Source organism: Eretmochelys imbricata, chromosome 1 (genome assembly GCF_965152235.1).
Source record: "Eretmochelys imbricata isolate rEreImb1 chromosome 1, rEreImb1.hap1, whole genome shotgun sequence".
Classification (NCBI taxonomy): domain Eukaryota; kingdom Metazoa; phylum Chordata; order Testudines; family Cheloniidae; genus Eretmochelys; species Eretmochelys imbricata.
In genome coordinates this window covers 306,193,065-306,218,488 of record NC_135572.1, presented here as the reverse complement: position 1 = coordinate 306,218,488, position 25,424 = coordinate 306,193,065, and the positions used below count along the sequence as shown (strand labels likewise).

Below are 25,424 nucleotides of genomic sequence, written 5' to 3'. Positions count from 1 at the left end.
TATCCTCAAAAAGATTTAGGCACCACCTCACAGACACTTTAGGCACCTAAATCCAATATTTAGATCCTCAGAACCCCTACTTAGCTGCCACATAAATTAGTTTGTGCCTAAACTCCCTAGGTGCCTAAGTTTCCTGTGGTGGGCATATGCAAAGCCACATCAGTCCTGACACTCAGCACCTAGTTCACACCTAAGCCCCAACATAATTCACAAACTAGGAGTTCCTTTACCTACAGGGTCCAATCTGGCCGGCATGCTGAAAGTTCACCTACTGGATCAAGGCCTGAACAAAACACATCTGCCAGAAGAGGAGGAGGTGGTAGTGGTGGTGCCACCCCCCTTTTAACAAGTAGACATGGGTTCAGCTCCCCACTCTGCTTCATGTGGAGCAGAAACTTGAACCTGCTCTCCCATATCCCCATGAATGCCCTAACTACTGAGTGATTGATTGGTTATTCTCAGGTGGGTCTCTTCCAATCTTTTCTGTTGAAGCTTTTTCCCCTTTGTATTTGTGTATATATTGGGCCAAAGAGAGAGGGAGAGTGACTTTCTAGCCTGATGGTTAGGCACTCTCTTGGGAAGGGGAAGATCTGTACTAATTAATATTTAAGCCTAGAAAAGGGTATATGACCGTGAATCCCAAGCAGGGAGAATCTTAAGTCCCACCTCTCTCCTCAGCATTTCTTACTGGCTATCTTAAGTGGCTCCCTGCTCAACTTGCTGGCTTTTGTGAATGCTATTCTTAGGTTCCTGTCTCTCCCCATGTGTTTGTTCGAGGGCTTTCCCTTCACCCTCTCCCCTGGTTCTTGTCATGCAGTCGGAAAGCCGACCAGAAGTTCGAAGTGCAAGCAATGTGATGTTTATTGGGGTTAATTTCCAGAAGGCATATGTATAGCATAACTCTGATGCCACAGAGCCCTGTTTTCCAGTGTTTCCACTCCCCACTCCTCAGCAAGCATAATTATACCTGAAATGCACCCCACAGTCCCATCCCTTATAGCTTATGGTCATCTTCCATTTTGGGAGGTTGGCGGGCTAGGGTCTTCATTCCCACCCCTTTTGTATCCCATGAGAAGGGTAAGAAGTGAAGCTGGACTCTGGTCAGGGGCAGGCATTTCTCTGGTCTTTTAGTGTTGCCCCTCCCCCCCCCCCCCCAACTGGTTGCTTGTCCTTGCCTTCAGATAAGGAGTTGAAGCAGTCTTCAAGTATGCGCTCATATATTACATTCCCACCATGCCCAGTAACACTTAAACTCTTATCTATTTCCATTATACTAACAAACCTATCTTGTTTAGGAAAAAGCAACATTTACAGTGTCTGTCTTTGTTCTTAGTAAGAATCCCTTTGTTCACACATATTAGTAAAAATGTGTATATATATCCAAAACCAAACAGGCAAGCAGAACTCAAAATATTGTCTTAGGTGAAACAACAGGCCTGGATCCTACATTGGCACTAATACTCCTATAATACTCCTAACAGTGTTGTATTGCAGGACTGGGCACCTAATTTCAGGGATTGCATTAAACAGCATGCTTAAAAGTTAGGCAATGCAAACTCTGAGTGGATCTATTCCCCTTTGTGGATGTAGTCCTGAATACCTATGATACTTTTGAAAACAAGTTTTAGGTTCCTAAATCAGTTAGGCGTTGCAACATTGAGTGGAGTGATGTCTAAATACCTTTAAAAATCATGGCCTAACCCAGTATCTCTGTTTTTTATCTGTGTGATTTCTCATGTAAGCCATCTTTAGATTTGTTTTATATCACCTGATATTTCTCAGAACATTAAATGGAGTATTTTGAACTTCAGAAGCAAATAGATGGTATCTCACAGACATTCATCTTAATTTGGTCCTCTTAGCAGACAGTGCAACATTTTGATTTTAATATTTTGTTTTTAAGAATTGAAGCTGACCTTGTGAGGAGCTAGCAAACACATTTTTCCCTCCCTGTTTGCACGCCTCTAATTTGCTCCTCTGAGATATGTGTTCTTATTTCTTATGTGACTCCATCCTCCTAACTAAAACTAAGGAACTGCTGATTAAAAGGAAGTAAATCCGTTCATAAACTAGTGGGTTTTCTAGGTTTTCTGATTAGCTTTACAGATCCCCCTTATTAATCCTTAAACATTGCATACTCTGCAAAAAATCACTGTCTTTTACATTACTATAGATGATACTACAGAACATACTGTGGCTTGATTTGGTACAAACAGCTGATACTATTACTCTTGGGTTTGCTAAATATTAACTAGAAAATATTTTCCTCTAGATGATCTCAGTTATCGCTGGCTTCTAAATGAGTTCCCAGTATTCATTACTTTGGACAAACGGCGATTTGTGTCACAGACAAATGGCAATCTCTACATTGCAAATGTAGAAGCATCAGATAAAGGCAATTATTCATGTTTTGTGTCCAGTCCTTCAATCACAAAGAGTGTATTCAGCAAATTCATTCCACTTATTCCCCAGGCTGTAGACCGTAAGTATTTATGAGAAGTATTCTGTTTGCATTTTGATTTTTTTCCCGTTTACTGCAGTATTTTTAGCTCTGAGATAAGTCTTAAGGCAGTCAGTGAACTAGCATTTTGGTAGGTTTACTTCAGACATATTATTTAAATGTTCCACATACAAAGGCCCAGATCATTCCCTTCTACTGGGGTCATCTTGGAGAGGAAACCTCCATGAAGATCCCCCCAGAATCCCTTCTCTGTCCTCAAGGTATGAGTTTTTCTCCCCCCTCACCATCACGGAGTAGGCCATTGGACCTGTCCCAAAACCTGTCATATCTCCTGGCTTTAGCAGGCCTAAGGATCCCTGTTGGGGGGGGGGGGTCGTGACTCCATGGAAAAGCTGAGGCAGCTCCTGGCAGTATTATGTTTTCTGGGAAATCCCCTAAGCAGTGGGAAACCCAGCCTCTTCTGGTCCACTCTCCCAGGCCCTGTTACCTTCTGCTATGACGACTCTGGAATGGTATTGTAAAAGCCACTGACCTGCTCTTCCTGCAGGAGGGAAGGAAGATCTGTACTTGGTTATCTAGAGATCAAAGGCTTTGTATAGTTGTGCCAATCCCCTAGCCTTCTCTTTGGCTTCATGTTACTAGATTTTTCACTGCCATTTTGTCAGCAAAGTTATGCATTTTTGATACTGTAAATACTGCCCTGCATGCACTTTGGAATGTCCAGCACTTGTCTTTCATACACTATTTGCTTGATGCAAGATTTAGTTTTAACAAAATTGGGCTCACTTGATCAGAAGCCACATATTTTTCATATTTTTAATTTTACAGAACACACTAGATTCCTATTTCATATTTATTTACTTTACTATTTTAACAGGATGTTCACCACAGAATTTCCACATTTAGAGAGAACTTAGGATAAATACTCATGGTATTTCTCCTTGTGTGAGTGGTTCCTATCCATGCAAAAACATGTTAATTGGCATTAGAACTCTTGGATAACAATTAGATTAATAATCAGTAAGTGCCATTTATTCACTAATAGACAAACTATCAACCTTATGCCAGCCAGGCTGGTCTGGAAGAGAGAAGGAATCCACCCCTTTCCTCAGACCATGGAGCAGCCCCACAGTTGATCTGTATCTTCAGAACTTCAGTAACCCTTGTGGCTGTTAGATTTTTCTCTGCTCTGTAAGGGGTAATAGCCAGTGAAAGTAGGTAGTTTCAGCTCAACTGATCCTGTCCCTAGCAGTTTCTATCCACGCTGAGTCCTTCATTTGATAGCATAAGAGATGCTCCACAGAGCTCAGCTCACTGGTAGATAGGGTTTCATATGCCCACGTAGACTCCTGGCATTCCATCACTCCCTATTGCCCTGTGTAACAAAGCACAATAGTTCTGCTACTTCCAAGTACCTCTGTGCCTGCAGAAGAGAAGGGGGTGACCTTAAAGTTCACAAAAATGAAAATGATTCTATCCATACTTGTTCTAAGGAAGCCATGGAGATAAGTTGACAAAAGATAGGAATGTGCTCTCTCCGTCATCTTTACAATCTACTGTTACGCTTCAAAATAAGTTTAAATAGGTTTACACTACAGAATTGTGCTCTTGAATATTAGCTATTAATCATCCAATGAAAGATAATTTTTTGAAAATAGTTCTGCCTTATTGTTAAAGTTTTTCTGTGTTAAGTCAGACTTCACTGATAATGGACATGGTGTCACATATCGTAAAGAAAAATTCTCTCTGGAATTTTAAGACATTTTCTTGAGCTGTAGAAGTTAAAATTGCTGTATTAATTTCTGTCACTGACTGGCTATGTCTGTGAATCTCTTTTAATGTTAGGATCTAAAGTATATCCAGCTGATATCAAGGTTAAATTCAAGGATACATACGCACTCCTGGGGCAAAATGTGACACTGGAATGTTTTGCACTTGGAAAGTAAGTATATTTTAATGTAGTTTTAGAATAATACATTGGCTTTCATATCTCATTGGGAGCAAAAGTTCAGGATATTTAACGCAAATACATATTATTATGTCTTTTCAAAGCCCCGTTCCTGAGATTAGATGGAATAAGTATCTTGAACCCATGCCAGCAACTGCTGAGATAAGCATGTCTGGTGCAGTTCTCAAGATCTTAAATATTCAGTTTGAAGATGAAGGAACTTATGAATGTGAAGCTGAAAACTATAAAGGAAAAGATAAACATCAGGCAAGAGTTTACGTTCAAGGTAGATACAGCATTTTAATTCTTCATAAATTCTTATGTTGGGGAGCACCTGTGTTTTCACACTTGATATCCATGTTATCTAATTGCATCGTTTTGACACACTGTTGTTTGAGTTAATAAAACAAAATCCAAAATTCATGCATTGTGAGACAACCATAAAAATGATCTATTAATTGAACTGCTCAATTTAATTCATTATAGTAGCTCTACTTACATCTTGATTGCAATGTGAAAGGGTTTAAAAATGGCATAAATATGCATAGTGAAAGCTAATTTGCTTAATTGTAGAACAGTCGAAAAAAAGAACTGCTAAGGGAAAAAGAGGTCACTAGGTTTATCACACTTTCTTGTTTCCTCATTCTGTCTGGCTCTTTTCACCCTTTCTCTCTTCGTCCTGCCTGCAATTTCTCTTTTATATACACACTCTTTCTAAAGATTTCTAAGGTGTCTTAAATGTCTGTTTAATCCTAACTTCAGTGAAATATTCTACTAATGTATATGAACTGTGACAAAGCTTTGTCCTTGCCTCCGTGGGTCCCGCGTTTCCTGGCGGATTTCGCTAGCCTCAGAGGCTCACTGTGACTCTCCACGTAACCCTTCTCTCTCAAGAGACAAGGATCAGAGTCTACTGAGCCATTTTCATCATAAGCCAGCGAGGGAGGTGAGGAGAAGTTATCCTTCCTTCAACAGTCTCTGTTGTCTCCCAGTCTCAGTGATTAATTGGGGGCAAAGGTGGGGGGGAGCCCAGGCCCACCCTCTCCTCCGGGCTCCAGCCCAGGGACCCTAATAGTATCAGCTATGGTAGCTGACCTTTTAGAAACATGACATGTAGAATTCCCTGGGCTACTTCCCTCACAGCAGCCCTCGCTTCCTCAAGCTCCACTTCACCCTTGCCTCAGGGCCTCCTTCCTTGTGCCTGATATGGTGTGTACTACTCAGTCTCTCCAACAGCACAACTTCCTCCCACAGCTCCTGACATGCACACCCACCAACTAACTGGGAGGCTTTTAACTAGTTTCAGCCAGCCCTTGATTGGCTTCAGGTGTCCCAATCAACCTAGCATTCTCCCTGCCTTCTGGAAAGTTCTTAATTGGCCCCAGGTGTCTTAACTGACCTGGAGCAGCTGCCATTTCACTGATCCTGGTACCAGGGATTTGTTTAGCGTGGAGCTAATATATCTATCTCCCACTACTTTTCTATAGCCATCTGGCCTTTCCCCATCACAGAATGTTAATAATTCTTTTGAGCTTTCTCTACTTCACTTTTTCTAGATTTTAAATACCTTTGGGGTTTTTTTTCCATTGGAGGCAGATTTCCATTAAATCACTTCCTTTTGTAAAAAACTGAGTATCTTAGATCTCAGTGGTGTTTATTTTCATCCAACAATTGTTTTTATTTTTGTTTCTGTTATTTTGCACCATTGGCTTTCTCTTGTTCCAAACTGTGACATGTCTATCATTCTGTGTTTAGCACTCAAGAACATAGTGCATCCTACTGCTATCAGTGGAATGGGCCTGAGATAACCTGTCTCTCGCTGTCAGGGGGTCACCACTATTTATTATACATGATGATAATGAATATGACTTTTCTATTATTTTGGCACTTATACAGTGCAAGAATAAATGTAGGTGCATTTGATTTTTGTTTGTTTCTTAAATGCCTTCTCGGTTTCCTTGGAATATTTTCTGGGGAAGAATAAGTAATGCACGTTTTAAGTGCATTCCTTGTTATCTGCAATTCCAAATTGTTTACTTATATCTATTTTATGGTGCTACTAATAAGTTAATATGTGGAATAACTGCAATCTAATATGAACACCATAGAGGTAATGAGTATTATCTTACATTCACTTCAGCAATCATGATTTGTTATGTCCACTTCCCATTGTTACCTCTATAAAAATTGTTTACAGTTATTGTGGCGCTCATGGGATAATTCCAAATATTCCATAACCACCATTGTTTCTTACTTAAATTAGTTGGTGCATTACTGATTTACAATATTCCCTATGCTTGATGGCCTCTGAATTACCCATGTAAGAGAACCTTCACTATAGTATTTCTTGAAATGTGCAGCATTTCTTATGATTACAGTTATTGCAATTGGTATACGAAAATTCAAGTCCCTTATAGTAAATTTGTATCTGCCCTTATGTTTCTGAGACTTCTGCATCTATGGGAAGAGGTGCGTATTCTTCATTTTCCCTATATTTTAATATAATTTTGTGCTCTCATTCACAGTCTCAGAATGAAAATTAGTTTTAGAAAAAAAGTCCATCAAAAACATGCCAGCACATATTTTAGTGGGATACCTCTGATATAAAGATTACATTGTCATGAGTTTTTCTGTTAAATGAAAGCTATATTTTTAAACTGAAATTTCAAATTAAAATGTTCTCTTTCTGGAGACTATGGTCAGAGACGTAAAGCAGTCACATTGGACCCAATATGCCTGCCCATACTGTTTTTTTAAAATTAACTTTCTTTGACTTCATAAAAAATCTCTTAATTTGGAATGGGGGGGCAGGAGGGTGGAGGGGAATTATTGTGACTTGGCCTAGAGACTCTAAGTTTGCTATGATTTGTTATCTGTGCTGCAAATAAGTGGGGAAATTATAGGGATATGTATTATAAATATCTCCTAGGGTGTGCATGCCCCCATATAGATAGGGTTGCATATACCTAGTTGCCCATTAGAGCAAGGATATCAAAAAGGAGGAATTGGAAAAACGGGCATGCTTCTTGTAGGAAGAGCTTACAACAGTTCCAGGAAGCAATATGGAACTAGGAAAATGAAGGACTATCGTGCTTAAAAGAGATTTGATATGAAAATTATTGTTTATTTTCCCTACAGCTGAAGCAACCCATCTTGTTGCATCTAGTAGATTCTGCACAGTACACTCAGCAAGATCTTCTATAAATGAATATTTTCAAGAGGGCGAGTTAATGATAAATTTCCAGCCATAAGCTGGATTCCTTCAATTGGCTTAAGCCAGATCTGTAGTATTAGCTTTGCATACTTTTTATGTTCATTATTTCATTATAGTTTGTGCATGCCGTTTCGCTAAAATTTCAGCACAGTTGGTCACTCAGAATGACTTTTAGTTGATGGCCTTGTGAAACACTTCATGCCATCACTTGTAATTAGTATAGGAATTATATTTTTGCACATTCTGCTATAGCTGACATGCACCCATGCTTGCAGTCTAAGAAGAAGAGTCTCCTTTTCCATGCAAATAAAACCTTGTGTGCACACTTCACATGAAAGCATAAACATATGTTCCAACAAAAAGGAATAATCCTTAGTCCTGATATAACAATTGTAAACTGGACTGCTACACTTTTAGTGAACTGAATTTAAAAATATATAATGCTACGGTCCTTATCATTATAGCAAACAATAATTTGCGAAGAGACACACCAGAGTAATTACAAATAAAAGAAAGAAAAACCTCTCTGCTTCTTCCTTATAAAGTCTCAGTTCCTTCTTAAAGAATATATAAAGCAGTATGAGATGTAAAACACAGCACCATCAATACAGTCAAAATACCTGTGTATTGCTGCTTAAAACAAGGAGCTAATGTTAATGAATAGCACAGTATTGTAATGATTCTTCTTTAAGTGATTGCACATGTCAATTCCACTGTAGGTGTGCGCGTGCTTCGTCCACAGTTGTTGGAGATTTTTCCTTCAGCAGTTCCCGTCAGGGCAGCGTGAACTCCTGGCGCCTCATGCCACTGCTCAAAGGTATAAAGGGCTCCGCTGCCCCCAACACTCCCCCTCAGTTACTTCCTACCACCCGTAATGGTTATTGGAGCTGTAATCTTTGCATTTCAAAAATCTTCCCTCACCTTCTTGTTTATATAGTTCCTGTCATGTTAGTTTGGCTTAGAGTTGTGTTTCTGTATATAGTTACCAATTAGAATAAGTTTAGTCTAGTTCTTAGGGTAAACTGCTCTCCAGTGCCTGTTTGGGTACTGGGTCTGATACTGGACTCATGCCACACTCTCCTGGCTTTAAGGGCTGTCACGCCTATGGCAAGCCAATACCAGTCAGCGACCCCCACCCCAGCTGCCTGAAATATCTGGGGGAAGCCCACATAGGTGAAAAATGTCACATTTGTAGAGGATTCAAGCCCTGTTCAAAAAAGGACAGGGTGGCCAGGCTCAAATATTTACTGATGACATCTGCGCTTCGCCCTCCATTAGAACCTTCCTGTTCGGAGCACGTATGAGTTGGTCAGGAGTGCTCCGTCCACTCTAGCTAGCCTCACTGGTACCAAAGAATTCCTCAAAGGATTTGGTACTAGGGCCTTTGAAATCTACAGGCAGGCACTGGGTGCTGCAAAGAATATTGAGGAACACTCAAAGAAGAGCCCCTCCCCCGGCATAACTTCCCTGCAAAGAGGGATTGCTGACTGCCAAGCCTAGGAAGGGCCCATTGAGACCAATCGCAGGATTGGCACAACTCCTACTACTGACGGGTCAACTCCTGGTATTTTGACGGTACTGTCTACATCTGAAGCGCTTGAGGCAGCTTGCAAACTACTGAACTTGTTAGTTCTGGTTTCAACTGTGGAACAAGATTCCCATCAGGCACCAGGAGTGGGCGAGCTGGATTCTCCAGTGCCTGTTCTGGTTCCAGTCACCATTCAGTACCAGTGGCTGCTATGGTTGCAAGGTCTCAGCAGATTCCATCAAAAGGAAAGCCTGCAGTGATCTCGCTGTTGCCTCTGTCACCTGATTCGGAACAGGTCTCCCTGATGACATTGGGATCAGCTCCCGCATGGCCAGAGGAAGCAGACTCATTCCCCTTTTCGGATTCTAAGGTCAGATCTTATTCCTCCAGGCTGGAGCAACCCCAGCGGGATGTCTACCTACCTTGGTCCAGATCAATGGCCAGCAAACAGCTGGGTCCCAGCATTGTACCAGTGGCCCTTCTGGAGCCTTTGTGGCATTCCCCTACACTCTGCAGCATTCAGTAGACCCTGGGACATGAGCACCGGTCTCCATTCCCCCTCTGCCAATATCAGTACTGTGCAAGGGGAATTGATTACTCCTGTGCAAGAATTGGACGAGGGTCCCCCTCAACAACCACTGGTCTCTTCTTCTTCATCCCTGGATGAGGCAGTACTTGCAAAGTCTACCGCACCCCCACAAGATGACTTCAGAGTCCACCAGAACATGCTAAAAAATGGTGACTGTGGCTCTGGATAGCCAGCCAGAGAAAGTGCAAGGAAAGTCACACAGGTTGGTGGACATTTTCACCTCTCCTGGACCCTTTAGGGTAGCTCCCCCTGTATATGAGGCAATCCTAGTGCCCACCCTAAGCTTATAGCAGACCCCATCGTCCCTTCCTCTCACAGCTAAAAGTGTGGAAAGGAGATTTTTACAATCACCTGCCTCCAGGTTCCCTGGTAGTGTCTGCTGCAATTGAAAAGTATCAGACCTCAACCCCAAAGGGGAAGAAAGCAAGGAAGCTGTACCTCTTTGTTAGGAAAATGTATTCCACATGAGGGTAACAACTGAGAATCACAAACTAGCAAGTTCTTCTTGGTCAGTATGATTTTAACCCAGGGGTCGGCAACCTTTCAGAAGTGGTGTGCCGAGTCTTCATTCGTTCACTGTAATTTAAGGTTTCGCGTGCGAGTAATACATTTTAACGTTTTTTAGAAGGTTTCTTTCTATAAGTCTATATATGTAAAGTATTGTCATATGTAAAGTAAACAAGTTTTTCAAAATGTTTAAGAAGCTTCATTTAAAATTAAATTAAAATGCTGATCTTACCCCACAGGCCCACTCAGCCCACTGCCAGCCTGGGGTTCCGTTCACCTAGGCCGGCAGCAAGCTGAGTGGGGCCTGCAGCCGGGACCCTGGCTGGCAAGGGGCTGGCAGGCAGAACCCCAGACCGGCAGCGGGCTGAGCGGGGCCGGCAGCCAGGACCCCAGACTGGCAATGGGCTGAGCAGCTCAGCCTGCTGCCACTCAGCCCGCTGCCGGTCTGGGGTTCAGTCTGCCGACTCCTGCCAGCCAGGGTTCCAGCTGCCAGCGCTGCTCAGCCCGCTGCCGGTCTGAGATCCCAGCCCTGCCCACATAGAGTGGGTACCTGCCTTCTCCCTGGTTCTAGCCCATTCTCTTCCCCTCTCTCTATACTGAGCTCAGGATGGGAGTGCACTGAGCACAGGGCTGGGGGTGAAGGAGCAGGCTGGGGGTTGGGGTGTAGGGTCTGGCCGGGATCTAGAATGAGGGAGGGGGCTCAGGGTTGCAGTTGGGTGTGGAGTGCTTACCTGGGCAGCTCCCATTTGGTGTGAGGGGTGCAGATGGGAATGTGGGGGAGTGGGGGGGGTGCAGGAGCTCCTGTTTAGTGCTCAGGGTGGGGGTGGGAATGTGGGGGGTTCAAGAGTCCGGACATGGGATCTGAGGGGGCTGGGTATGTGTGGGGGGGTGCAGAAGTCAGGACAGGGGTCTGGGGGCATGTGAGGGGGGTGTAGGATTCAGAACATGGGGTGTAGGGGGGCTGGGTATGGGTGGGGGTAGTGGAGTCATGGCTGGGGTCGTGGAGGGGTGCAGGGATCAGGGCAGGAAGCTGGGGTGTGGGAGGGTGCAGGGATCAGGGCAGGGGGCTGGGGTATGTGTGGGGGGTGTAAGGGTCAGGGCAGAAGGCTGGGGGTGTGGGCTGGGATAGTGGGGTGCTGCTAGCCCCCTGCCCAGAGAGGCTTACGGCAGGGGGCTGGAGGGTATATGCCCTGATTCCACCCCCCTTCCCCAAGGCCCAGTCCCCACCTCTTCTCCGCCTCCTCCCGGGAGCAACGAGCGCGCTGCGGCTCCGCTTCTCCTCCTCCCTCTCAAGGGCCATCAGTAGATCAGCGGCAGGGAGGGAGAGGAGGAGGGGCAGGAACCCAGCACGCTGGGGGAAGAGGCGTGGGAGGGGGGAGCTTGCCTGCTCTGCAACAGCAGTCAGCACAGGGCCGGAAGGGGGAGGGGGGCAGGATTTTTAATGGCACGCTGCTACCTTCCGGGGTCCCAGTGTGAGTTTGGCAGTGGGCTGAGCAGGACCGGCGGCTGGGACTCAGCAGGCAGCAGCGTGCCATTAAAAATCGGCTTGCGTGCTGTCTTTGGCACGTGTGCCATAGGTTGCCGACCCCTGTTCTAACCTGTGGGAAAGCATCCTGAAGTTAAGGACAAGCTTCCTGACAAGGACAAGCAGGTTTAGTGGCCAGGTCAGCTGCGCAGATGAGCCTGGATGTAGTGGATTCAGTGGCTCATGTTATGGCTTCCGCCATTTCCATGCGTCATTCATCTTCAGTGCAATCGTCATATTTGCCCCAAAGGTGCAGCAAACCATTCAGGACCTCCCATTCAGAAGCCTTTCATTCTTCTCTAAGAAGTTGGATGAAAGGCTTTGTAGCCTTAAGGACTCAAGAGCAATGCTTAAATCACTGGGGACTTATACACTGGCGATGAAAAGAAAGCCATTCCACGCACAACAGTCCCGTGGTTCCACTTGTTTATGCCTCGTAGCCAGAACTTATTGAGAAAGAAGGGCAGAGGTTGTGAGAGACGGCTGCCTCCTCCACACTGCCTGCTTCATTCAGGCAGACTGGTTCCTCAAAGCATTTATTTTGACTTGTTGCTCGAGAGCAGCCAATCACCTCCCATGATACCGTCCCCTATTTTTACCAACCACCTATCCCACGTCCTAAGTGCTTGGTCCTGAATTGCCATGGATCGGTGGGTTCTAAGCATGGTGGAACTGGGTTATGCCCTCCAGTTTACTTCTATTCCTTCTTCCTATCCTCCTTGCCTGTCGCTCTTCAGAGACCACTCTCCTGAGAATGTGAAACTGTAGGAGATCCAGTCTCCTCTCCTTGTGGGCGACACAGAGGAAGTTCCAATGCCTTTCCGAGAAAAGGAATTCTATTCCTGATACTTTCTGATCTTGAAGGCAAAGGAGGACCTCAAACTAGACCATTCAGATCACCCTCACAGCTTTTTGTGGCAATCCAGGCAGAATAAAGGGCCACCTGATGTCCACTTAGAGAATCTCCTCCTGGATTATGAGCTGTATTCATCTACGCTACTGTTTGGCAGATGCAGAACCTCTGTAGAAAGTGGTGGCTCACTCAGGTAGATCACAGGCAGTTTCTGTGGCCTTTCTGGCCCAGATGCCCATCCTGGACCTGGGTTACAGTGGACCAAAAGCTGGATATGAGTCAACAGTGTGCCCTTGTTGCCAAGACGGCCAATGGCATTTTGGGATGTATAAGTAGGGGCATTGCCAGCGGATTGAGGGACGTGATCGTTCCCCTCTATTCGACATTGGTGAGGCCTCATCTGGAGTATTGTGTCCAGTTTTGGGCCCCACACTACAAGAAGAATGTGGAAAAATTGGAAAATGTCCAGCGGAGGGCAACAAAAATGATTAGGGGACTGGAACACATGATTTATGAGGAGAGGCTGAGGGAACTGGGATTATTTAGTCTGAGGAAGAGAAGAATGAGGGGGGATTTGATAGCTGCTTTCAACTACTTGAAAGGGGGTTCCAAAGAGAATGGATCTAGACTGTTCTTAGTGGTAGCTGATGACAGAACAAGGAGTAATGGTCTCGAGTTGCAGTGATGGAGGTTTAGGTTGGATATTAGGAAAAACTTTTTCACTAGGAGGGTGGTGAAACACTGGAATGTGTTACCTAGGGAGGTGGTGGAATCTCCTTCCTTAGATATTTTTAAGGTCAGGCTTGACAAAGCCCTGGCTGGGATGATTTAGTTGGGGATTGGTCCTGCTTTGAGTAGGGGGTTGGACTAGGTGACCTCCTGAGGTCCCTTCCAACCCTGATATTCTATGATTCTATGGACATTTGTAAAGTGGCAACCTGATCTTCTGTCAACACTTCTATCTCCTGCTATGCCTTCACTCATCAGTCTAGAGACGATGCCAGATTTGGACAAATGGTCCTACAATTTCTGTTCTAGTAGGCTCTGGATATGCCTCCAGCTCAAAATGCTTTTGAGTCACCTGCAGTGGAATAGACATGTGCAATCACTCAAAGGAGAAAAAATGGTTACCTGCCTTTCTCTCTCTACCCTCCTTCCCCTCTCTATCAGAATCTCTCTGGTAGGAAGGAACTGGTGGGTTGGGGGCAACAGGGCTCTTCATACTTGTGAGCAGTGGTGTGAGGCACATGGGGGCATTCACGCTGCCTTGATGGGAACTACTGAGGGAAGAATCTCTGACAGCTGTGTATGAGGCATGCGCACACCTATAGTGAAATCTGCATCACATCTTAAAGAACAACAGTTAAGGAAAGGTGAGTAATCATTTTGCGTAGACTGCACCTTCACTAGTAGATGGTGCTGTATCCTTATCTTAGTGTTAAGATGTCATCTTGTATGTTGTATGTTGTTATGATGTTGACCTGACCAGGAAGTGAGCAGGGAAATTCAATCCTGTCTGTGTGTTCTGGAGTTGGTACATACAGTGTTCCAATAAATCCTTTCGTTTCTATAAGCGAGTATTATAACTGGAGCCAGCAGCTTCAAGATGGCAAAAGTACTTGTGCCTGAGCAGAAATATACTGATCATGCAGATTAGACTGGAATCTGTGATACTTGGCAGACTTTGAGCTAATGATCTCTGTGAATGACTGGACTAACGAGAAAGCAGCTCAGTACCTAGTAGTGTTTTTGGATGGTGATGTCAAAGCATTTTACCAGCAGCTTCCCAGTGAGGATCATGACTCTTAGAGACCGTTATGCAAACACTTTTACACTGCTGTGAGTGGGGATTCATTTGAGCTTTTGAAATTCTGGAAGGAATGGCAAATCAGGAGGAGGCAGGAAGGGGAACCCCACATAGTTATTTGTGTACATTAAGGAGAGTGTTCTATAGATCTTTCTGTGCACCATTCTGGGCAGAAGATGGCTCCAGTGAAGCAGAAACTCCTACACTGAATCTCGAACTGGCAATGCAGAGAGGGGCATATGCCCAGTGTGAAGCCAGGAGAGAACCTATGTGAAAAAATCAGTTTATAAATGGTTTAGCAAGGTGTGACAGGGTCAGGCCAGATGGCTACAGGACAGTAATAGAAGGCAGATATATTAGCCCCAGGTTAAGTAGGTCCCTTTTCTTTGGGTAAGGTAACGGGGAAGGTTCCAGAACAATCAGGAACCTTCTGGAGACAAATAAGACTGACAGGCTGATTAGAACACCTGCAGCCAATCAAGAAGCTGCTAGAATCAATTAAGGCAGGCTAATCAGGGCACCTGGGTTTAAAAAGGAGCTCACTTCCATTTGTGGTGTGTGTGTGAGGAGCTGGGAGCAAGAGGCACTAGGAGCTGAGAGTGAGAACGCAGAAGGTTGGAGGAATGAGGTGTACAAGCATCATCAGACACCAGGACGAAGGTCCTCTGGTGAGGATAAAGAAGGTGTTGGGAGGAGGCCATGGGGAAGTAACCCAGGGAGTTGTAGCTGTTGCACAGCTGTTCCAGGAGGCACTCTAAACAGCTGCATACCACAGGGCCCTGGGCTGGAACCCGGAGTAGAGTGCAGGCCCAAGTTCCCCCCAAACCTCCCAACTCCTGGTCAGACACAGGAGGAGTTGACCTGGACTGTGGGTTCATGAAAATGGCCAAACTGAGGGCTTCTGTGAACTCCAAGGCGAGCAAATCTGCCAATAAGCACAAGACCCACCAAGGTAGAGGAGGAACTTTGTCACAAAGGGAACTTCATAATTTGCTGGTGATGTAGGATAGCATTCTGGATAAATCTAAGGACCAGATTATACACAGAGTTCAAAATGTGGAACCAAAATTGGGATTTCCTTAAAGCAGGGGTCGGCAATCTTTCAGAAGTGGTGTGCCAAGTCTTCATTTATTCACTTTAATTTAAGGTTTCATGTGCCAGTACTACATTTTAACATTTTTAGAAGGTCTCTATAAGTCTATATATTATATAAATAAACTATTGTCGTATGTAAAATAAACAAGGTTTTCAAAATGTTTAAGAAGCTTCATTTAAAATTAAATTAAAATGCTGATCTTACACCACAGGCCCACTCAGCCCACTGCCAGCCTGGGGTTCCGTTCACCTAGGCCGGCAGCAGGCTGAGTGGGGCCTGCGGCCGGGACCCTGGCTGGCAAGGGGCTGGCAGGCAGAACCCCAGACCGGCAGCGGGCTGAGCGGGGCCGGCAGCCAGGACCCCAGACTGGCAGTGGGCTGAGCAGCTCAGCCTGCTGCCACTCAGCCCACTGCCGGTCTGGGGTTCAGTCTGCCGACTCCTGCCAACCAGGGTTCCAGCTGCCAGCACCGCTCAGCCCACTGCCAGTCTGGGATCCCAGCCCTGCCCACATAGAGTGGGTACCTGCCTTCTCCCTGGTTCTAGCCCATTCTTTTCCCCTCTCTCTACACTGAGCTCAGGATGGGAGTGCACTGAGCACAGGGCTGGGGGTGAAGGAGCAGGCTGGGGGTTGGGGTGTAAGGTCTGGCCAGGATCTAGAATGAGGGAGGGGGCTCAGGGTTGGGGGTTGGGTGTGGAGTGTGGAGTGCTTACCTGGGCAGCTCCCATTTGGTGTGAGGGGTGCAGGTGGGAATGTGGGGGTGGGGAGGTTGCAGGAGCTCCCATTTGGTGCTCAGGGTGGGGGTGGGAATGTGGTGGGTGCAAGAGTCAGGACATGGAGTGTGAGGGGTCTGGGGGCATTTGTGGGGGCCGCAGGAGTCAGGGCATGAGGTGTGGGGGGGCTGGGAATGGGTGGTAGTGGAGTCAGGGCTGGGGTCATGGGGGGTGCAGGGGTCAGGGCAGGAGGCTGGGGTGTGTGGGGGGTGCGGGGGTTAGGGAGGGCTGGGAGTGTGTGAGGGGGGTGCAGGGATCAGGGCAGAGGGCTGGGGTCTGGGGGGGGCGGTGCAGGGATCGGGGCAGAGGGCTGGTGGTGTGGGCTGGAGTCGTGGGATTGCTCCCAGCCCCCTGCCCAGAGCGACTCACAGCAGGGGGCTGGAGGGGATATGCCCTGATTCCACCCCCCTTCCCCACCTCTTCTCCGCCTCCTCCCGGGAGCAGTGAGCGTACTGTGGCTCTGCTTCTCCCTCTCCCTCGCAAGGGCCATCAGCAGATCGGCGGCAGGGAGGGAGAGGAGGAGGGGCAGGAACCCAGCACGCTGGGGGAAGAGGCATGGAAGGGGGAAGCTTGCCTTCTCTGCAGCAGCAGCTGGCACAGGGCGGGGCAGGCAGAGAAGAGCGGGCCGGGGTGGGCAGGATTTTTAATGGCACTCTGCTGACTGCCGGGGTCCCAGCATGGGTTCGGCAGCGGGCTGAGCAGGGCCGGCGGCTGGGACTCGGCAGGCAGCAGCGTGCCATTAAAAATCGGCTCGTGTGCCGTCTTTGCACGCGTACCATAGGTTGCTGACCCCTGCCTTCAAGGTACCAGCTGTTAATTCCCAGCCTCACAGTGACTCCTTTCTATTTCAAGAAATTAGCACTTCAAGAAATGATTGCTAGTGATCTGGCTAAAAAATTGTAGGATGCCCAAGTGGAAGCTATTCACTGGCATCCCATAGGTCAGAAGAGAGAGACTGTTTCCCAAGTGAGTCCCATGCCGGATGATATTTATAGGTGATGTGGAGGCAAAGGTAAAGCTACATCAGCAATTGTTAAAATGGCACATGAAGAGGTGGTCATATACTAGTTACTATGTGTCTGGAGACATTGACAGTTAGAAAACCACAATGCTGTTGGATTTAGGATCTGAAATAAGTAGGGTGACCAGATGTCCTGATTTTATAGGGACAGTCCTGATATTTGGGGCTTTTTTTATATATGGGCTTCTATTACCCCCCACTCCCTGTCCCGATTTTTCACACTTGCTGTCTGGTCCAAGGTGAACTAAGTGCTAAAAATTGATGAATATTAATCATCAGCTATCGCATACAACAGGCAGAATCTAGTTCCCTCTGAACTTGGGGTCTCTGCTTACTTTCTGGACTTTTGTTGTGGTGATCAGTATTTCTAGTACTGTTGTATTAGGAGTGGATTTCATCTGAGGGCATCACAAGAACTCTGGGGTGATTATAAAACAGACTTGTCCCAGGACAGTATTTAGATACCTCTACTGTATGTGAGTAGGAGAAGGAATGAAACCTGGTGAGCAATTCTTGGGGCCTTAGAGGTGCCTCTACCATGCCTACATGGTGAGAACTTTGAGTAAAAAGGCCTTTGAAGACCAATGTTTAAAAAAGATAAAGCAAATATTGACATTTTGAGATCAAAGTGCTCTTTCCCCCTCCCTGCCCCTCCACCCCCCAAATAAGGAATCTAATATGGGCATACTGAATTATTGTATTGAAATATAAAGATGAAAAACTGCTTAATGGTAAGAATGTTAGTTATACCTGAATAATTAATAATTATGGATAGTGAATAAGTTTAGATGAGGCAAATCTTAGACCAAAGCCTTGGTGGCATGACTGTGGCTTTGCAAATTTTTCTCCTCATATAGATCTGCTTATTTGTTTAAATTATGTTATTGCTGACAGGACAAAAGTAACATGTTGTGCTGGAAGATATTTAGATAAAAGGTACACAAACCTGTAATGACAAAAAATCCTCTTTATTGGGAAAATACAGGAGCAAAGAGACACAGAAACAGAATGGTGTAAACAGCAAAAGTTTTTTAAATTGAAGCTTGTACATGTGTATTGTACCTAAAACAAATGCTTAAATGTGCTTAATGCTGATTGGAGAAAGAATAAGAAATCTATAATGAGGAAATGTATAAAAAGACTCAAGTGAACAAAGTGTATAAAGGTAAGAGGATCATCTTACCAACATCTTACAGAGGATAGTATTTCGTGATAACAATGCTGCAGATCACCTGGGGTATAAAAAGACACTGAGCCAGGTATCTAACAGGCTTTTTTTAAGCTGGGCATGGCTGCAGAGGTGAAGCACTGGGTAATTTCCTGTCTTGTCAAGAAAGGAAAGCACCAGCAAGAAGAGGCAGAACTCCTTTAGGGGAAAATGCCTCAGCTTAGTAAGCCCTGAGAGTTCATACTGATGGACTTGAAAGGCCCACTACCAGAAACACCAGCCGGAAATCGGTATTTGCTTGTAATGTATCACACCTTCTTAAAGTTCATGGTGGCTCAACCACCAAAGGATAAAAGGGGTGAGACAGATATAAATGCATTGATGAAATATGCAGTGGTGAAGTTTGGCCCACCAAGCTGCATCTGTGATAATCGGGGAAGGAATATGAATATGGTGGTTACGCAAAGCTTACTGACAACTGTAGATAACCGAGATGAGGACCAGTGTTGCCCACCCTACAACTAATGAGGTAGTGAAGAGAGCAAACTGCACCATTGGTTCTATGCTTGGAGTCTTAGTGAAGACCAACAAGACTGGGATTCAAAGTCATCTTTGATTATCTTTGTCTGTAAACACCAGCCGGCTCTCAACTGTCCATTATTCTCCTTATGAGATTATTTTAGGACTTTGCAAACCCATTCTTCTCTGTGGCTTGATGTTCAGGCAGCAAAAACTGGCAAGGTCTCCTGCACCTAAACAGGTAGGTGATGTGGCAGTGTCTTGTATCAGTGACCTGAGGAGAGCATTGCAGAATGTGGAGGAACAGGTGAGCCAGACGCGAACATACCAGGCACAAGATGCTAGGGAAAAAAAAATACATGCCGGGAAGGAGGGAAGGCATGCTTATTCCTTTTTGGAGGGGACTTTGTCCACTGATCAAGACACTAAATAATTAATCCTTGCTGATATATAATCCAAGAGCCTGAGTGCATCAAGAACTGCTGCATAAATTCATTGAAAGAAAGGGGAAGACAAACACTGAGAATGTTTGTGGCAAAGTGTATCTGCCTTTTGTGACTCCCCACAGGAAGACTTGCAGTCCTACTACATCCTGCCCCCGGACAGCAGCAAATTGACAGGACAGGTGCAGCAAAGGTGGTCCCTCAGATAAAATGACCTGCAGGTCAGTTTCTGGCTAGGACCAGAGGAGCAAGGAAGGGTGCTCCTTCCTGCCTAAAGGAGCTCGAGGGATAGTCAGAGTTTGTTTCTGGCTACATTTTCTTAAGCTGGGTTTGCAGGGAGAGAAAGGACATAACAACCTTAACCGTGAAATAAGAGTGAAGATAAAGGGGCCAGATAGAAATAGGCTAAGGAAAGAAGCAGCAACTAATTGGATCAAGCCCCACAGGGCTGTTGTTTGTAGGGTCCCTAGATTGGAACCCAGAGTAGTGGGCAGTCCGGGTTCCTCACAGGTTAAGTGCCATAAACTCCAAGAAAGGGAGCTTATTTGGGAGTCTGAGCAAAGGCTGAATTTAAAGGGCCCAAGGCTGGGGCTGAAGACCGTAGCGAAGGCAAAATAGTCTGTTTAGTAATTGGACTCTAATGCCCCGGAAGGGGTTCATTCAGACTTTGTGACTTGGCTCGAGTGACAGGCCACTGAAGATCTGCCAGGGTCAGTTGGCAGCTTGCAGGGGCATAAGAGAGGACAAAAGGACCATGATACCACGCACAGCCACTTAGACATACTCAAGAGATGAGTGCCCGTTTACAATGCTCAACAGAGAGCTATTCCCAAGGAATGCAGATGAGGATTTGGCTCCTAATGGGAGCCCAGCTGGGGAGGAGAAATTTCCAGTGTGTTTGAAGGCTGTTGGGGTTACAGGAGAGTGAACAGTGCTCCTGAAAAAGCCTGACTCTCTCAAATCACCCGTTTCTCCAGAGTTATCCTAGACAGATTTCCCTCAGAACCAGAGCTGTGTATATAAGACCCTGGGTCCTCAACCTCCCAACTAACATAACCCTTCTGGTAGGAGACACTTGTTCCCTAGAAAGACTGCCTTCCACTTTATATTTTTCTCCAAGCAAATATAAAAGGAGTACTTGTGGCACCTTAGAGACTAACCAATTTATTTGAGCATAAGCTTTCGTGAGCTACAGCTCACGTCATCGGATGCATCGGATGCTCAAATAAATTGGTTAGTCTCTAAGGCGCCACAAGTACTCCTTTTCTTTTTGCGAATACAGACTAACACGGCTGTTACTCTGAAACCTGTCCAAGCAAATATGTACAGCTCCTAGAAGCTGGGGACAGGTAAGTTTTAAGAAAAAGGAAGAGAAGGGGAACAGGGAAAGAAAGAATATGTATGTTTGCAGAGAGATGGAAAATGCAGGAGGAGAGTGTGGCAGTCTCTGTTCAAACTGTCTGCTCTCAAGTTAGAAAGATGTATAGAGGGAGAAAATGGGTGAAATAAAAACAAAACCATTACTTCTTGAAGTTTGCTGGGACAAGGGCACATACCTCTTGGGCCTCCCTTTCCCACTCGGGTAAGATTTTTAAAGCGCATCTTCAGTTTAGTAAGCAGAGAGTAAGAAAAGTAATATTATTATTCACCTTAAAAGGATTGAAGGATATTGTAGCTTTCTTTGAAAGTGTATTTTATTATTATTTGTATTACCACAGTGCCTAGTCATGGACCAGGACCCCATTGTGCTTAGAGGTATACACTCACAGAACAAAAAGATTATTCCTATCCCAGAGAGATTATAATCTAAATATAACACAGGAGACAACAGATAGATACAGACAAGGAAAAATGTACAATACATTACAATACAATAATTTTTTTCGAGTAGAAGGAAAATTGAGACAGTATTGGTCAGCATCATTGGCAGTGGTATCAGCATACCAGCAGCCTAACCATTGTCAACTTTTTATAGGAATTGGTGTCCTATATTGGGCAACTAAGAAGAAACTGATTAACTGTGAAGAGCTACTGCAGTGAATCTATAATCCCGGTTCAGTGGGACTGCTCATATGTGTCTATCGGACAGATTCCTAAAGAACGAGCCCTAGCACTTTGGGATACTTTTCATCATGTTAGGAAATGCAGGTCTTATTGCAGTTGCACAATGCAAATGCGCTCTTGATACTCAATGTTATTGCTTAATTCTTAGTGGAATATTGAGGATAAAAACACATGAGTAGAACTAAATAATGATTGATAGTTAAATTTATATTTAATATTTACAAGACATTCTGTTTTCTTTGTTTTTCAGCATATCCAGAATGGGTAGAACATATCAATGACACAGAGAGAGACATAGGCAGTGATCTATACTGGCCTTGTGTAGCCACAGGCAAGCCTACTCCAACAATCAGGTGGTTGAAAAATGGAGTATCGGTTGGTATATTTCTATGTATTTTGCTGTATTAATTGTTTATGTAGACATTGAAAACAATTTTTAAAGTATGCATTATTAAACAGTTAGAAGCCTTGTGAATTATATGATATAAACTTTTGATAATTCAGACTGCATTAAAGATAAAATGTATTTTTATACCCTACTTATATCTCAGTCTGCTGTTTGGTTGTTAAATATATCTTCTCACATTTTATATTCAGTTCAGATAACCTGCTTTTTCGTAGCATACAGTTGGGATACAGAGATCTTTTTTTTTTTTTTTTTTACTGGGAGCCTTTACAATGAATGCTATTTTGTTGTCTCTAAATAAAAGTTCCCACCCCCCCAAATTTTTTTTCCATTTTACCACATTAAACATGAATGTATCTCAAAAGATACATGGAAAAGACTGTGCCAATGGAGGGATGTTGGAAATGTTTAAAAATAAGATTGCTCTTCTCATTCTATTACATACAACTTTTTCATGTATTTCATGTCACAGAATATTGCAAATTTCAATGCAAATTTACATTCAGTGGACGTGAAATGTAAAATAAAAGCACTGCCAAATAACTTAGACCTAATTTTCTATCAGCTTTCCAATTGTTATCCTTTTCTGGGTCTTAAAAGTATATATTAATTTTCACTTCAGCATTCTCAACAATAGTTTTAATAGCCGTTGGTAGGGCTTCTCATTTTAAGTTTTAACTGATAAATGCTGATATAGCACCCCCTACAGAAAAAGAAATGAGATTGGTGTTTATTCAGTGAATACCGGAGAAACACTGGAAATGGTTACTTGTACCTAAAGGCTTGTCTACATGGATTACAAGGGTGTGATTTCTAAAGTGCACTCCAGTGTGTTGCACATTAATTGGTCTGTGTAGACCCTGCTGGTGCACATTAAAGTTTCCCTAGTGCACTTTCACATAGTGTCGTTTGAAATAGTACTTAAGTAAGTAACCGTAAGTTAAAGTGCACGAAGGACCATTACAATGGGATTACTTGTTATAGTAAATACAAAGAGAGAGCTTTGAAAAACCCTGATTTTTGGACATCTACATAGGACTCAACACTGCTACTAATATAAACCCCAAAAAATGAAATTAATAAACCCCCCAAAACAGAAACCCTACCATGTTTATGTTGCACTCACAGTATTGTGTTCTGTTGCGGGAGAACAGGCCAAAAAGAAGAGGGTTGACAAGACAACTAATACACTGCTGCATTTGCCGAGCTGGGATGACAGTGATACTGGTATACAGACAAAGAAAACAATGGGGCACAGCTATTTTGGCTGTGTGCTTTGAGAAAAATCTGGGAGGGGGGAGCAGGGATATCAGTGTCTGCCATATGGAAAAGGATTAAACCAGAAGAAAACAATCTTATTTTCAAGCTTCTGTGGTTATTACAAACAAGTGATTTAACAAGTAAAATTACTTGTCTGCCCCTTTTGACTGGACGGTCACTGACAAAATCTACATATTGGATTGCAGAAAATATCATGTAGTTCTCAAATAATATGTCACACAGTTACACTTTGTGTTAGAATTAAAATATTATTTCCAATAGAAAAAAACAAAAATATTCTCATTTCCATGAGAACATTTTCTGTTTCTAAATCAAACAGGTTTTCTATTTTTTACACTAAATATTTCCCTTGGTTGAGACAAAGAGAGAATTCCCTTTAGAAAAGCTGATTGTACTGGTTTTTATTAATCAAAAATATTTCAGAGAATGCAAAAATATTTCTTTAATTTTCAGCTCTCCCAGATACTACAATTGACCCTTATGCTAGGTCTAAAGCTGCTCAGCCAATTTTCCGCAAGAGCATAGTTTATTATCTTTTTTTTAAATGGTTATCTACTGTCGTTCACAAAAGGTCTTGCTGTGTTTCTGTTTGGGGTTTTATTTTTCCCAAGCTATATCAGCTACTTAATCATATTTACCATGTTACTGGTTAGTAGAAGCAAGACACTCAAAGAGGCCCACATCAATCCGCACTGAAGTCCTTTAGAAGAATCCCATTGACTTCAATAGGTTGTAGAGCAAGCCTTAACAATGCAAATACTAATATTATTGTAAAACAAGGTGCTACAATATACTGTAGATGTATCTTGAAATTTGTTGAAGTAAAGCGCATTGGTGTGGGCTATTGGCTTAGTGGATGTGCTATGTGTTAAGCATGTGGAAAAAACAGATTTGGTTCCTGGCTCTCCAGCAATCTTAACACTGGATCTGCAGTATTAGGATTGTTATAGAGGCATCTCACACTGATGTATGCAATTGCTCAGCCATGATCCTTCAAGTCAAGTAGAGAGCCAGCATGGAATCTTTTCATTCAAAAAGATGGTGGCTGCTACATAGTGCCATGAAGCCTGGAATGTAAAGTAGGGAAAAATAAAGGGTCTTCAGTGCTTTAAAGGAATGTGAAAGACTCACCTCAAGCACTAACACCAAATAAGAAAATTAAAGGAGCATGGAAGGATAGAAATTTTAGTGGATGTGTAGTGAAAGAGATATTCTTATTGTTCTGGATTTTTTTTTTAGTTCCGGAGAGGTGAATTAAGAATACAAGGCCTGACTGTCAAGGATGCCGGCATGTATCAATGTATAGCAGAAAATATACATGGAATTATATACGCAAATGCTGAGCTGAAGGTTGTGGGTCAGTGAGATATTCTGTTTTTGTTTCGACTTGTAAAATACTTTCAAATCTGGACAAAATGGTAGTCAGATTTCCATGTTTACAAGCACTGATTTTTATGTAAAATACAGAGTCATGGCACCACATTGCTTATTCTGTAATAATAAATCTAATAACTGTATTGCCCTGTTCTTATTGAATATAGCTGAGATGATGTTTTAACACTGGAAATATTTAAAATCTCTAACGGGGTACTACCAAGAAGCTGAGAAACCAAATTTTACCACCTTTAATCTTGTCATTACTTTGTAAGAAATGTCTTCTGGATTTTCACCTCCTCGTGTTGACTTCCCACTGTAGCTGCAAACTTGGACAGGTCTCATATCAAGGGTTTGCAGTGCTTATGGACCACCCAGAGCTGGTTGAGGAGTGGCTTCTGCCATTGCTCATCTTACTTACTCGATTGGGCACCCCCTGCTTTCTCCAGAACCTGCTCTGCCAATCAACACGCAACTTCTACTTGACTGCTGATGCTCCTCCTACCCGCTTCTTGCCCTCCCACAGCCTTTCAGGAGCTGATGCTGTAACCCGTCCTCTTTACCCCAGTCTAGTGGCTGGACCACTTTTAGAGGTTTCAGCCTGTTACTGCCTCCAAGATAATTGATGTTGTTCTATAGCTCAAGCAGTAGAAACTCAGATTGTTAGATCCAGAGGTCCAATGTTCAACCACAGTGGATGACCCCCATTGACATATTTATATTGGTCAATGCCCTGGCAAGCTTATGTGGCTCTCTCAGGGATTTCAGCCCAGTTGGCTTGTGATCTTCTCATCTCACATCTGCCTCCAGCCCATGTCTGCTTCTCCACCTCCCAGCCCCCGAAGTTCT

At 44.0% G+C, this 25,424-nt stretch overlaps 1 protein-coding gene across 1 annotated transcript in view; it reads left to right on the top strand.

The window, feature by feature from the left end:
- Positions 1-25,424, top strand: part of CNTN1 (contactin 1) — a 200,243-nt gene that overhangs the window by 47,076 nt on the left and 127,743 nt on the right. Inside the window, 5 exon segments of the mRNA XM_077807776.1 lie at positions 2,273-2,482; positions 4,307-4,403; positions 4,514-4,695; positions 21,765-21,889; positions 24,441-24,558. Of these exon segments, the coding sequence (XP_077663902.1) occupies positions 2,273-2,482; positions 4,307-4,403; positions 4,514-4,695; positions 21,765-21,889; positions 24,441-24,558 (732 nt within the window).